This window comes from Protopterus annectens, chromosome 4.part1, assembly GCF_019279795.1.
Source record: "Protopterus annectens isolate FY-2018-M chromosome 4.part1, PAN1.0, whole genome shotgun sequence".
Taxonomy (NCBI): Eukaryota; Metazoa; Chordata; order Ceratodontiformes; family Protopteridae; genus Protopterus; species Protopterus annectens.
In genome coordinates this window covers 811,840,641-811,853,864 of record NC_056734.1, presented here as the reverse complement: position 1 = coordinate 811,853,864, position 13,224 = coordinate 811,840,641, and the positions used below count along the sequence as shown (strand labels likewise).

At 42.8% G+C, this 13,224-nt stretch overlaps 1 protein-coding gene across 1 annotated transcript in view; it reads left to right on the top strand.

The window, feature by feature from the left end:
- SAP130 (Sin3A associated protein 130) overlaps positions 1-13,224 on the top strand; it is a 547,137-nt gene that overhangs the window by 495,566 nt on the left and 38,347 nt on the right. Inside the window, exons 19-20 of the mRNA XM_044070859.1 lie at positions 10,873-10,976; positions 11,451-11,564. Of these exons, the coding sequence (XP_043926794.1) occupies positions 10,873-10,976; positions 11,451-11,564 (218 nt within the window). The remainder of the gene's footprint in view (positions 1-10,872; positions 10,977-11,450; positions 11,565-13,224) is intronic.

The window sequence follows — 13,224 nt, the reverse complement described above, 5'->3', positions numbered from 1 at the left end:
AGCTTTGTACCTAGGCAGCCTGTCTCTGTCTTTATCTTTGTTTTTTTGGAATGCCATTAGTCGGATGGCTTACCGACTTCATATCTGGATAATTGAACCGAGAACTGAAATATTTATAAGTGTAAATATACCGATGATGGATAGTTCGTTGGTTAAATAAGGCACAAAACCCGACAGTGAGGTACATCGTGGTCAGGGCCTAGGCAAGGAATACAGTACGAATGAAAATCTTTGAGGTATTTGCTTTCCACTAGAAATGCAATTATTAACTTTTACTGACATCGGTAAAGAGCAAGAAAAAGTTTCCCCAAACGGGGTACTTAGCTTTAGTTCAAGACGTCAGTTCTGAAACCCGAAAACGAAAATTTCAGGAGTCAGCCGACTGGCACTTGCGAACTGTTTCTGCTTCGGGCACCACACAGCAAGAAAGACTGATGTAATGGCATCGGCTGCATGCTTTATACCCCTGACGACCTGACATCATGGAAGTTGAGACCGCAACCGAAGCAAGACCCAAGACTTTGATAATCAAGCCGACTGAGGGCTACTGCATGCAGATAACCCAAATGTGATGACTGCAACAGTGAAACACGAAGAACATCCTTTCTGCCGCCTGTCCATTCGCCTACTCCTGATGTTTGCTCACCAGATTACTGTTGAACCGTGGTTCAGATAAGTACCCCCTTTGGGGGGGGTGGGGGGTTTCATTTTAATTTTCTTGGTTTTTGCTACTGCTTTTTTGTGGGGTGATTTCATGCCGGCTAGGAAGGGCAAGTTTTAGTGTGGAAGGCAGATTCAACATAGACGCCCATGCCCTCCATTTGTTTTGTCTAGACCCAGACCATGACCATACCACCTGTGATGTTCATCCCGAAAACTCTAAGGAGACGTCTAGGTTTGCTTAAGTACTATTTAGAGAACCAACATCTTAAGTGCCTGACATGGGAGTTGCAGGTGACATCTGGGTCCTTCAGATGAGCCACAAACTAAAAAGGTCAGGAAATCTTGGCCTGATCTACCAGCTGTGCCTTCTCTCTCGGGCGTCCCTTCAGAGGTCAGTGTAAGCCCAGAGGTCTCTCCAGAGTTGGTGGATGTCCCTTCAGTGGGTACCACAGGGGAAGCCCAGAAGGAGTCTACCAGCACATCCAAGAGGGAAGTCCAGGCGTCCAACTTGGGCGAAAAGGGGGAACCACAACTCGTTATTTCCATGGGTCCTGTGGGCATCACTGAAATCACTGTGTATGATGATGTGCTTACTGACTTAGTTGAATGTAGGCCAACATCGGGCCCTTCTACATTCCATAACATTGAAACTCCTAGAAAGAAAAAAGTGAAGACTAAGCACATTGCTACTGCTCAGCCAAAACACCCCCTGATTGGCAGGCTTTCTCCCAAGTCTTTTTCAATGCCTTCGTGGCCCTGCGCAGTCGTCACCTTCCTCTGTCCCTTTGCAGTCTTTTTCTCCCTCTACTGCATTCAAGAGGATAGCTGCAGACTCCTCTTCAAATGATTAGGAATCCTCTGAAGATGAGTCATTGGCCTGCTCCACTTAGATAGCGTCACCCCTATGGTATGCCTCCCTAGAAGAGAAATCTAATGGTACAGATTCTCCTGGGTTGGATATTTCCTTTAGAGAAACTTTCCAAAAAATTAAAGAATTTTTCAAATGAGACTGCTGCCAAGTCTCATATTCAAAAGAGATATTATGACCTCTTACAGATGGATTCTCCATCATCCTCTGCTATTCCCCCAGTTCTGCCAGCCTGCCTGGATGCATTTACTGCTGATTCCAAGTGCCTTGATTTTCAACCCCCTGCTCCGAAGTGCCTAGACAGGTTCTACAAGGTACCTGAGAATATTAAATTCCTGTTTAAAACTCTTGTCTGCAGACCCAGCTACCATTTCTCTCAGCTGATAAGGCCTTTGGGTTATTGCCATCTACTTCCTTACTGCCCTCTAATAAAGAGAGCAAGGTTGTGGAGATACTGGGGAAAAAGGTCTACACCTCTGCTACCCTGGCCTTCAGGGCAATTAATTACCAGACTGACATGGCCAAGTACTCCCTGGATCTCTTCTCTGATGTAGGGAAACTCCTTTCTGAGCTTCCAGATTATCCTAACAAAGCAAAATTGGCTGCCATTCTCAACTTCTATGCCCAGGTTATGAGGCATTCCATCAAGTGCAGCTATGATGCTACAGATGCCTCTGCTAGGGCAGCAACTTCTGGGTCGGTGTTGAGATATTCATGGCTAGGGTTACAAGCCTTGTCTGATGACTTTAAGGCCAAACTCATGGATGCCCCTCTGGATACTAAAACCCTATTTGGTAGCTCGGCTGTAGAACTATTCAAATCGTTACAGAAGAAAGGCAAGGAGCTGTAGGACTTTAAGCATATCCTGGTTTCTCCTGTTCCCAGGTTCCAAAGGAACTATCCAGTAAATACTGCCTTTATTAGGAAACCAGTCATGCCTCCTCCTTCTAACAGCAGGAGAGGCCCTAGGAAACCAGATTCTTCTAAATCTACCTCATCCATTCCGGTTCAGAAACAGCCCTTTCAGGCCCAATCTAAGCCTGGTAGCCTGTGACTAACCACCTCCAGGGCCATCCACTCCCCAGTTCCCTCATCTTTCTCTCTTGCGACTTGGAATTGGATCACCCAGGACTTTTGGGTCCTCTCCATCATCCAGAGAGGATATTTCGTGATTTGGGAAACTTATCCCTCCTTCAGAGGAATCCCACAACCACCAGTGGATGAAATAGCCATTTTCCCTTGGGTAATTTTGGATCTTCTCTCTGAGGGAGCTATTCAAGAGGCCCCTTCTGCTCAACAAAGGAAAGGGTTCTACTTCAGGATGTTTTTGGTCCCAAGGAAGGATGGCCCCTAGAGACCCATTCTGGACCTTGCCCACCTAAACACCTTTCTGAAAGTCCCATCCTTTTGGATGCTGACTTTGCCCTCTCTTCTTCCTCAAGCCTTCATGGTGTCATTGGACATCAGAGATGCTTATCTTCACATCCCCATTGACCCTCAGTTCAGGAAATTTCTACCTTTTTCTGTTGCTTCCTCTCATTTTCAGATCTGTACTTTGGTCTCTCTATAGCACCAAGGGTCTTCACAAAATGCTTGGATGCTGTCATAGCATTCTGCAGACTTCAGGGAATTAAGATCTTCCCTTATTTAGACAATCTTCTTATCCAAGCACAATCTCTAGACTTACTTCAGGAGTATCTTTCCTTCACCATTTCCTTTTTAGAGAGTCTAAGCTTCACTGTAAACTATCAGAAATCCTCTCTGACCCCTTCACAAGACCACATTTTTCTGGGCTGCATGATCCAAGCAAACAAGATGCTAGCTTTCCTACCCACAATAAAGGTGCTGTTCATCGCTTCTTATTTCCAAAGCATCTTGCCCCTCCAGTGTATGACTACCAGGGACTTCCTTTGCCTCCTGCGGTTCATGGTATTTACTATCCCCATGCTCCCCTGGGCCAAACTGCACATGAGAAACGTTAATGGTTTCTAAAGTCTCTCTGGATGCAACAGTCCATCCCCTGGATTTCATAATTCCACTCCTACCCTGCATAAAAAAGGAGTTGGATTAGTGGATATTTCAGGTAACCAAAAATCCTGGTCTCCCCCTAGAGCCACCGCTCCCTTCCCTAGAGTTATAAACAGATGCTTCAGACACAGGCTGGGGCGTGACTGTACAATCCTGGAGGGTCAGTGATGTGTGGTTGGCAAAGGAACATACTGACATAAAAGAAATGAGAGCCCTGATTTTTCTTTGAAAATCTTCAAACCCAAGTTTATTCCAAGGGTGCTGAGGTGATTCACAGATAACACCACTGTTCTGTGGTACATCAGCAAGCAGGGGGGAATGAAGTCTTACCTGCTACGCAGACTAGCCCTATACATTTGGGAGTTAGCCCTTCAAAGCCAGGTCTCCCTTCAGGCAGTTTACCTTCCCTCTGCTCCCAATGTGGTGGCAGACACATTAAGCAGGTCCATGACCCAGTCCCACGAATGAATGTTACACAGGGATGTGTTTCTGGACCTGATCCATCATTGGGGTATACCTCTGGTAGCGCTCTCTGCCTCTCCCATGAACAGACAGCTTCCAGTATTTTGTGCCAGGGTTCCACACCCCCTAGCATGGAAGGTGTACACTATCATTTTCTTGGAAGGGGAGGTTTCTTTGTACACCCCCCCCCCCTTATCTCTCCTCCAAAAGGTCCTACTAAAGATTCAGCAGGCTTGACAAAAGAAATCTTGCTGGTGACTCCCTTTTGGCCAAGGCAGTACTGGTTCCCCCTTCTCTTGCACTTGGCCAAGGGCAATCATCACAAGTTACCCCACAGGATGGATCTACTCACACAGGACAAGGAAACCCTGATACATCCACAGCGGTCAACTCTGAACCTGGCTCTATGGGTAATAGTATTTTGATTCCCTTTAGACACCTATTTTCAGAGAACGTACTTCAAGTTCTGCAGGAGCCCAGAAAATCCAATGTTTCTAAATGGAAAAGATTTTCCATCTGCTGTCTCAAGAAGGATCTACAGCCACTGTTAGGGGATGTTCTGGTGGTTTTGTCTCATCTGTAAGAACTGATGAAAGGTGGCCTGTCCTACTCTTCAGTGAAGGCTCACTTTTCAGTTCTCAGCTGGTCTGCATATGTCACCCCCTGTAGCCTCAAGGTTAGAGGTAAAACTTTTCCTAAAAGGTGTCCTTCATATTAGACCACCAAGGAAACCAGCTCCTCCTACTTCAGATCTAAATTTTGTGTTAGAGAAGCTTATGTTGGCACCTTTTGAGCCAACAAGTTCCTCTTCGCTGCAACATTGTACCTGGAAAACAGTTTTGCTGATCTCCATTACATCTGCTAGAGGGGTTTCCGAGCTGCAAGCTCTGATTTCTAATCCTCCCTCCACATTTTTCCACAGGGACAGGGTATCCTTGTGTACCAACCCTTCCTTTATGCCTAAGGTGGTCAGTCAGTTATCTCTTAACCAGTCTGTCAATCTTACCACTTTTTCCTTCCCCTCAATCTAAAAATTACAAAATCCTGCATTCTTTAGATGTGCACAGGCAACTCAAATACTGCCTGGGTAAAACAAAGACTATCCGTAAATCTGAACGCCTGTTTGTGTCCTACCACCCAAGGGCCCTGTGTCAGCCGGTTTGCAAGCAAACTATTTCTTCTTGGATTTCTAAAGCTATCTCTTTCTGTTACTCAGCCAACAGTAAGAGCCTTTCTTCTCCAGTGAGGGCACACTCCACAAGAGCAGTGTCCTCTTCTGGGGCTTTCTTTAAAGGCCTGGACACTTGTTCTATCCTGGAGATTGCTACCTGGTTCTCTGTTCCTACTTTCACTAAACATTATAAACTCAATGTCATCTCCAAATCCAGGGCTGCTTTTGCTAGGGCAGAATGCAAAAAACTCCCTTACCAGCCTCAGTAAGAAGCTGAGATCCCTCATAAAATCCTCCAAAGCTAGTTATGAAAGTAAAATTGCCAAAAATTCCAAAGACAACCACAAGCAGGCATTCTATAACTATGTCAAGAATCTAAATGGCAATGCTCAGATCTGCTGTGAGCTACAACAGAATGGCATTAAATATACTGATCCCAAGGATATTGCCAATATCCTGGGCAGATCAATTCAGTGCCAACTTCACCCCCCTAAACGGCCCATCTCAATTCTGGAAGATTGCCAAATTCCGATAATAACGGCCACACAGGTAAAAAAACGCACTCTCCAAAGCTAAAAATACAGCATCCGTGGAACCAGATGACATCCAGGGCTGTGTATTACATGAACTACAAAATGAACTGGCACCTCACCTAAGTGTCATGTTTAATCATAGCCTCACCTCCGGCTTCATGCCCACTTAGTGGCGCACAGCTACAGTTATCCCACTCCACAAGGGGAAAGCCACCTTGGATCCCTGGAGCTACCACCCCATCAGTCTGACGAGCCTGATCTTCAAGGCCATGGAACGTATTATCATGGAACTTATAAACACATTGGCAACCTTCAAACACTGTACCCCCCCCCCCCACCCAGTTTGGGTTCGTGAAGGGTCGATCTTGTCTCCTGAACCTGATTAACTTCTTTGAATCAGTTTCCAGAGCCATGGACCTCGCCAAGGCCTTTGACACCATCCCCCACTTTGGAATCATAGCTAGACTTACTAAGCTGGGCATTAATCCCTACGTCACTCGATGGGTTGCCAACTGGCTTACTGACAGAACCCACCCTCTAAAAGTAACCAACTCTAAATCCAGCTCCAGACAAGTGGAGTACCTCAGGGTTCAGTCCTGGGACCACTCTTGTTTGGCATCTACTTCTTTGAAGTACAGGCCAACACTAAGGGACTCTGGCTAACAAAGTTCACAGATGTCTGCAAACTGGGAGCCATTATTGAATCCCCAAATGATGTGGATACTCTACAAAAGGGCCTTACAGAAACAGATGCTTGGTGCCAGAGCCATGGGCTCAAGCTCTGTGCCAAGAAATGTATAGTTATCCCCTTTGGGAAAAAACATGTACCCATGAATTACCACATAGGTCGCAGTACACTAAACACTGAAAGTGTGATAAGAGACTTAGGGACACAGGTTAACAGTGGTCTCACCTTCAATAACCACATTGCCACAACTGTCAGGAAATCCTTCTATGTGGCACATCTCATCACTAAGGGCTTTTCATCCAGGAAAAAGGAGGTCATTGTACCACTGTACTCATCCCTCATTAGACCCATTATAGAATACAATGCCCCGTTTGGTATGTACCTCTCAAGACATCTGCAACAACTGGAAAGGCCGCAGAAATACCTCACTAAAAGAATCACAGGCCTAGAAGCAGATGCCCTATGCTGACTGCCTTAAATAAGTTCCAGCTATACTCTGTCGCATATTGTCTACTCAGAGGCGATCTCTTTTTAACATACAAGGCCATGTCAAACCCAGAGCTGTTGGACATGCTACACTTAATGAAATCCCAATCCCACCACACGCTCCAGGGATCTAAACCTTGTTATCACAATAAACAAAACATGCTGGAGAGGGATAGGTTCTTAACCCAGAGACTCCCCAGACTCTGGAATAGACTGCCCATACATGTCAAGCAGAGGGGCTCTTTGGCCCTCTTCAAAAGGAACCTTGACGATTGGATGGGAGAAAGGAAATTCACCCCGGGGATCACATCAGTCACCCTGCTAGACAGGGGTCCAGGGAAGTAAATAGTCTGGGAAGAAATAGCCAGGGAATTGTTATGGCTAGGCTTGCATATGCCCTAGGGGCGATAGCCTAGTACCAACCTATGAACCTATGTTCTTCATGGCTTTGTAGAAAAAGCTTCTGCTCCTCCTCCTCCCCAGCTTTCCCAAGCATGAGCTTTGGCATTCCCCCATATGTGATGAATAGAATAGTTGTGTAAAATCTTACCATAACCATAGGTGTCCTTCTCTTCTATATGCTGCAGTATTGCTAATCCCCCCGATGCTTGCCTGCCTTCCCTGGTGATGTGTTTTTCAGTTAGGTTCAGGATGATGCTTGGCGGCATTCAGTTCTGGGGTTGGTGTGTGCTGATGTCCTCTTTATACCCGATGTACCTTTATGACCAATGTAAGCGAGAGGATTTCCGGCATCGCACATACCTAGCAGTAGCATGTAGACTTTTGTGTACTGGACGGACGAGTTAACTGGAGGCAAATTCCCATATGTGATGAATACTGCAACATATAGAAGGGAAAGGACATCTATGGTTATGGTAACATTTTACACAGTTGTTCTTTCTCTGGTATTCATAGGTTCATAGGTTCATACTAGGCTATCTGCCCGAGGGCATTTACAAGCCTAGCCCATAGTTTTGTGGCTATACCCATTATTTTGCTGTGCCTCTGTTGAGCAGTGACACTGAGGTAATCCCTGGGGTATATCTGCGATCTCCCATCCATTGGTCAAGATTTCTCTTGAACAAGGCCAGCGAGGTGCTCTGCCTCACATATACCGGGATTTTATTCCACAGCATAGGGAGTCTTTGGGTGATGAATCTATCCCTCCAGCACGTCCTATTAATAGCCGTGTCGAGGTTTAAGTCTCCCGCCCTTGTGGCTCTGACGGATCTAGATTTTTTGAGGTGAAGCATATTCATCAAATCTGGGTTTGACATGGCCTTGTATGTTAAAATTGTTTTTGTTACACCCGCCATAACCAGGTGAATGCCTTTTCTTCAGTGGCGTATAAGAAGAGTGGACTTAAGGAGTATTTTACAGGCAGCAACTTGGTCCTCTGATACCTTTTTGAAGGACTACAAGTTTGGATGCCTTCTCTTAATCCTGAGTAGGCTTTGCTTGGACTGTTCTCCAGGGCTCCCGGAGCCCTTCTCCTTCCCAGGTTGGGTAAGTTATGGGAGTCTACCCATATGCTAGTAATGCAATGTGTTTGTTGAACATGATATAGCTGCGCAAGTACAGTAGATGTTTGAAGAACACTCTTCCTTGTTTGCAGTACCCACCCGCCATCCCAATTTTCAGATGTAAGTAGTTTGGGGTTGGAGTTGCCTTTGAGGTATTGTTTGTGTTTTTTGATTTAAACAGTAGGTGTTTGCAAACTTGTGTTTTCATCTTTTCTTCCTTCTGGATCCTAGAAAACTGAAAGGGTTCTGTCTCTGGGTCTGAAAGGCAATCCGTGTACTCTCATGTGAGTGGCCCATTACACCCACAGATGGGCAGGGGGAGGAGCTCTGAACTTAAGTAAACTGCCAGAGATAACAATATACCATTAAGGCAGTGTGTTCTACAAATGTCTAATCTACTGTTAAAGGTAAGTAGGACTTGTGCAACTGTACTTGCCCTTCCATTGCCACTTAGGCAACCAAATTATGATGTCAGACTCCTCCAACCTAGCCTGTGGTGCTTACTTACTGGGTGTTCAAGTACAAAGTCAGTGGGCCCAACACTATTCTGTAGCAATTTAAAGGAGGTGATGGTAATTTAGAGGCATGATGGCATCCCAGCAGTTGTGAAAACCAGGGACACTTAATAAATGACAGACACCACCACCACAGGCATGTGGTACATAAACTAAGAGGTGCCCATTCCTACCCACTTGGCTGCCTATCCTGTCACCTATGGGAAGTGGCCCAAACTATGGGTATGCCCTTGAGCAGGTCTGCTTTAGACTCTCGTGAATAAATGCTAAAAATGTCAGTTTTTACCAATATTACAAGTCAGTGTAGTGAGCTTGAAGTAGTCCTTTTTGTCCCTGGACAAAACAGGTACCTACCAAAGTACTGCCCAAGAGCCAAAGACAGTCAAGCCTGGAGAAGTGTTGCCTTCTCCCCATGGAAAGTCCTTTTCTATATAGATTCCCTGCTATATCTCTTATCCCTAGGGTTACTAATCAAGACCAGGGAGGAAGGGCCAAGGGTGATGTTGATAGCACCCTTTTAATCAGGGCAATATTTATTTCCCCTGTTGCACAACATGAGTGCAATAGAACCATGACTGCATCCACTGGAGGTGTCTCCCTTGACACAGAATAAATGGAACCCCATACACCCCTACCTGACCACTCTGAAGTTGGCATCCTGAATGATGTGATACTTCTTTCTCAGGGACAGTTATTCAACAAGGACATGCTTTCTATTTTAAGAGGTTAGAAAGCTCAGCACTAGTAAGTCTTACATTTCAAAAATGGAAGAGATTTGCTGTTTGATGGCAGAAAAGGCTTATCAACCTTTAGTGGCAAACATACCATTTATTTTCTTCTACCTAGCTGATATATATATATTTTTTTCGAAAGGACTCTTCTAATTATCAAAATCCATGCCTCTGCCATTTCAGCCTGCCAGCCTTTTTAACCATTATGTAAATCTTTGCAGAATGTGCATTCTTCAAAACATATTGGAAGTAATACATTCCTTTATTTTGTGTACTAAGTACTAAAAGTAAATGAAGTGCTGGACTTTGTACTGTATTGGCTTAAAATTGTTGATGTGTCTTATGCACAGAAGCATACATGTGCATACACACATTTTTGTAAGTTTGTTTGTTGTGTGTGTGTGTGTGTGTGTGTGTGTAATAAAATGCACATGTGCATATTTGCCCACTGTAAATACATACACCTATATAAATGTAGTACTGTGTGTATATGCATGTATTTAATACACATTTAAAACAGAAGGGAGTATGCCAGGCTATGTTATATGGAGAACAATCTACCACAATGAGCTGCAATTTCTTTTTGTTTCTATTAATTTGTTAGCTGGATAGATGTACTGATCTTAGTGTTTTTCAGTCACATTCCATGCCTTAAAGTGATTTTCTGATTGAGAAGTATAGTGTTTTGATGCATTTTTACAATTGTCTTTAAGTTATGTAGTTGGGGAGTATTTTAATAAAAAGCTTTGTAAACTTTTTATTAAACCATGGCCCAAAAAAAATTTAGCATTTACATCTGTGATGTTATTTTGAGGGAATATGTGTTGCATCCATAAACTATAATAGGATACTTTCGCACATGAGTGATGTTACACCCATTAAGGTCTGTGGACGCAACACGTTTTTCCTACACTGACTTACTAGCATATGGTTAAAGTTTACTGTTTTTCCTCAGTGACATCAGTTTATAGAAATTTTAAAAAGTTCCTCTTGTTGAAATACAACAAGAAATGTTCCTTAATAAGTTAATAAGTAAAGGTCCTGTTTTACCAACACATGCCATGGTGCAAAGGTAATATTAGAATGCATTGAAAAATCACTTTAAAGATGGTACACAGAGTCTGTATTTATAACAGACCAAATAATCTTACAGTGATCTCCAAATAACTTCATTTCTTAATGTATTTGTTTTATTAACTTATAGAAGAGAAAAAGACAACTCTGCAGGAAATTGCTAATCAAAAAGGAATTGCATGTCGAGCTCAAGGGTGGAAAGTTCATTTGTGTGCAGCTCAGTTGTTGCAACTGGTAAGTTGTCGAAGAGCACAATGTCATTGTTGTGTGGTAAGTATTACTATCTTGTGGTTATATTGGTGAACAGCAGCCAGAAATGATTCCATTTATTTTTGAAAGTTGTCTGAAGCAGTTGAAGGGATTGGAGGCTGAATTTGTGAAAGTTTCTATTGCTCTTGCTGGGATAGGGCTCCGTAACTGTTTAAGCAAATTAAGACTTTAGATGATACTTCATTGGGTAGATTTCTTGAAAGTTTGGGAAGCTGTTACCTTTAAGTTCATTGAGATGGTTAATTTTCTGCTTTTAGGTGTATGGGTCTTGGAGCATGGAAAGGGGGCTTCTGTATTTTTTCGTGAATTAAGGCAATTAAAGTGAAATGGTGAAGCGCCTAAACTGAGTGAAGTAATCGTTGCTGAGAAAAAAATGATTTCAAAAGGTCTGCAGTCGTTTTACTTTGAATTTTATATTGTAACCATTTCACTTTGTAGACCAGCCTAGAGCATGATGTGTTCACCCGTCTTAGTGCCCTTCAGGAAGGTATTGTTCCAAAGAAGAAAGCTGCATCTGACGATGATCTGCATCGCATAAATGAACTTATCCAGGTGAGATGCACTTGATGTTGACAACAAATAATCATCCATGCTTTTTTTATACAGTACACATACAAGTAGAATGAGAGCTTTATATTTAACAGGTTAATTATGGCTGGCATGTTAGTGTCATGGGAGATAGCAGGAGATAGCAGTGTAAATGAAATAGAACTTTATGAGAGCAGGTTTTCTGAAATTATATATTCACTTCATTTATTTACTTAAATTTTGTCAACTTGGTCAGTCCCTGTAGACCAACAGCCTCTTTTCAAAAAAAGACCTTTAGTAATAATCATACTGACTAGGGGAAGTTTGGCCACAGCACTAGAGAAATTCCAGTGCTCTTTCTGATAGGTGTTTTGGGATCTTTTACATCCATGTATACTACTACCAACTCGCAGTTAGAATGTTGGTTTAATGTCTAATCTGAAGGACAGCACACTTGGGCGGCATTGAAATGTCAGTATTGGAAAATAAATCCAAGCACATATTGTGGGTCTAGAATCCCACTCTTCTGATTTTCCAGCATCAAAGGTGAGTGTGCTTAATTGCTGAGCTATAAAGTTCTGTTGAAAATGACACTGTTTTGAAAAATTTAATCTCATCTCCACTAACAGTTACATAGAAGACTGGAGAAACACTTCAATCAGAGGTTATTTGAAACTATGACTCAGTTCCTATAGGGAAATGTTAACTTGAGTAACATCACCAGTTGATGCATATGCAGTGGGTGGCAGTAGGTATAGATCATACTGTTGACGGTTGATGGAGCATTTAAAATTCATCCAGTGTAGTGTATAGTGTGTCTTGGTAGTGATTTGAGAGACAGCATAGTGTTGGGCAGCCAAAAAGCTGTTTCAGGTGTAGCTTAAAATAATTTTTTTCTGCAGAATGCTAGTTACAGTTCTGTGCCAGCTGCAGGATAATGCAACATCCTGAAGACTTCCAGACAGTAACAGATTAACTACATATGTGAACCGTATGCAAATCCCAATGAAATTATTTGGGACAGGTTCACCATTTCAGCAGTATTACATAGTATGATGGTCTGTCATTGTAGTCTATAAAGGCAGCCATGACACCTAGTTTTAAGGATTGTAATGTTAGAGCTTATTTAACAACTATGAAAGAATGTTCATTTCATTCAAGTAAGCTAGGCATTGCAGGAAGGCCTGTATTTTATTTCCACTAATTTCAAAGTAGCATCGCTTCCTGGATCAGCTGCTTTTTCTACCTATCTTGAGGTCTTCCAGCATCGGCAGTATTTTGAGCACGTCCATTAGGATTTCAAACATTTTTTTTCTCGACCAGTAACGACATTTTGAAATGGTTTGGGAATGTGGTAGCATGTATTTACTGATTCAGTCAGAAAGACAAGACCTAGTTTAACTGAAATTATTTTTTTCCATTGGACCATTGTTTGATAAGTATTGTTCTTTTAGTGGTTGGAAAAACCTGTTGTGCAGTGTGGCCTGCCGTCTGCTGATCAACTTCAAACAGTGCATGGGCTCTTTCCTTACTAAGACAAATATATAAATTTGTATGTGTGTGTACATATATGTTTGTGTGTGTGTATGTATGTGTGTATATATATATATATATATATATATATATATATATATATATATACACATTAATATTGACACGTTGTATGTGTGTGTATACATATATA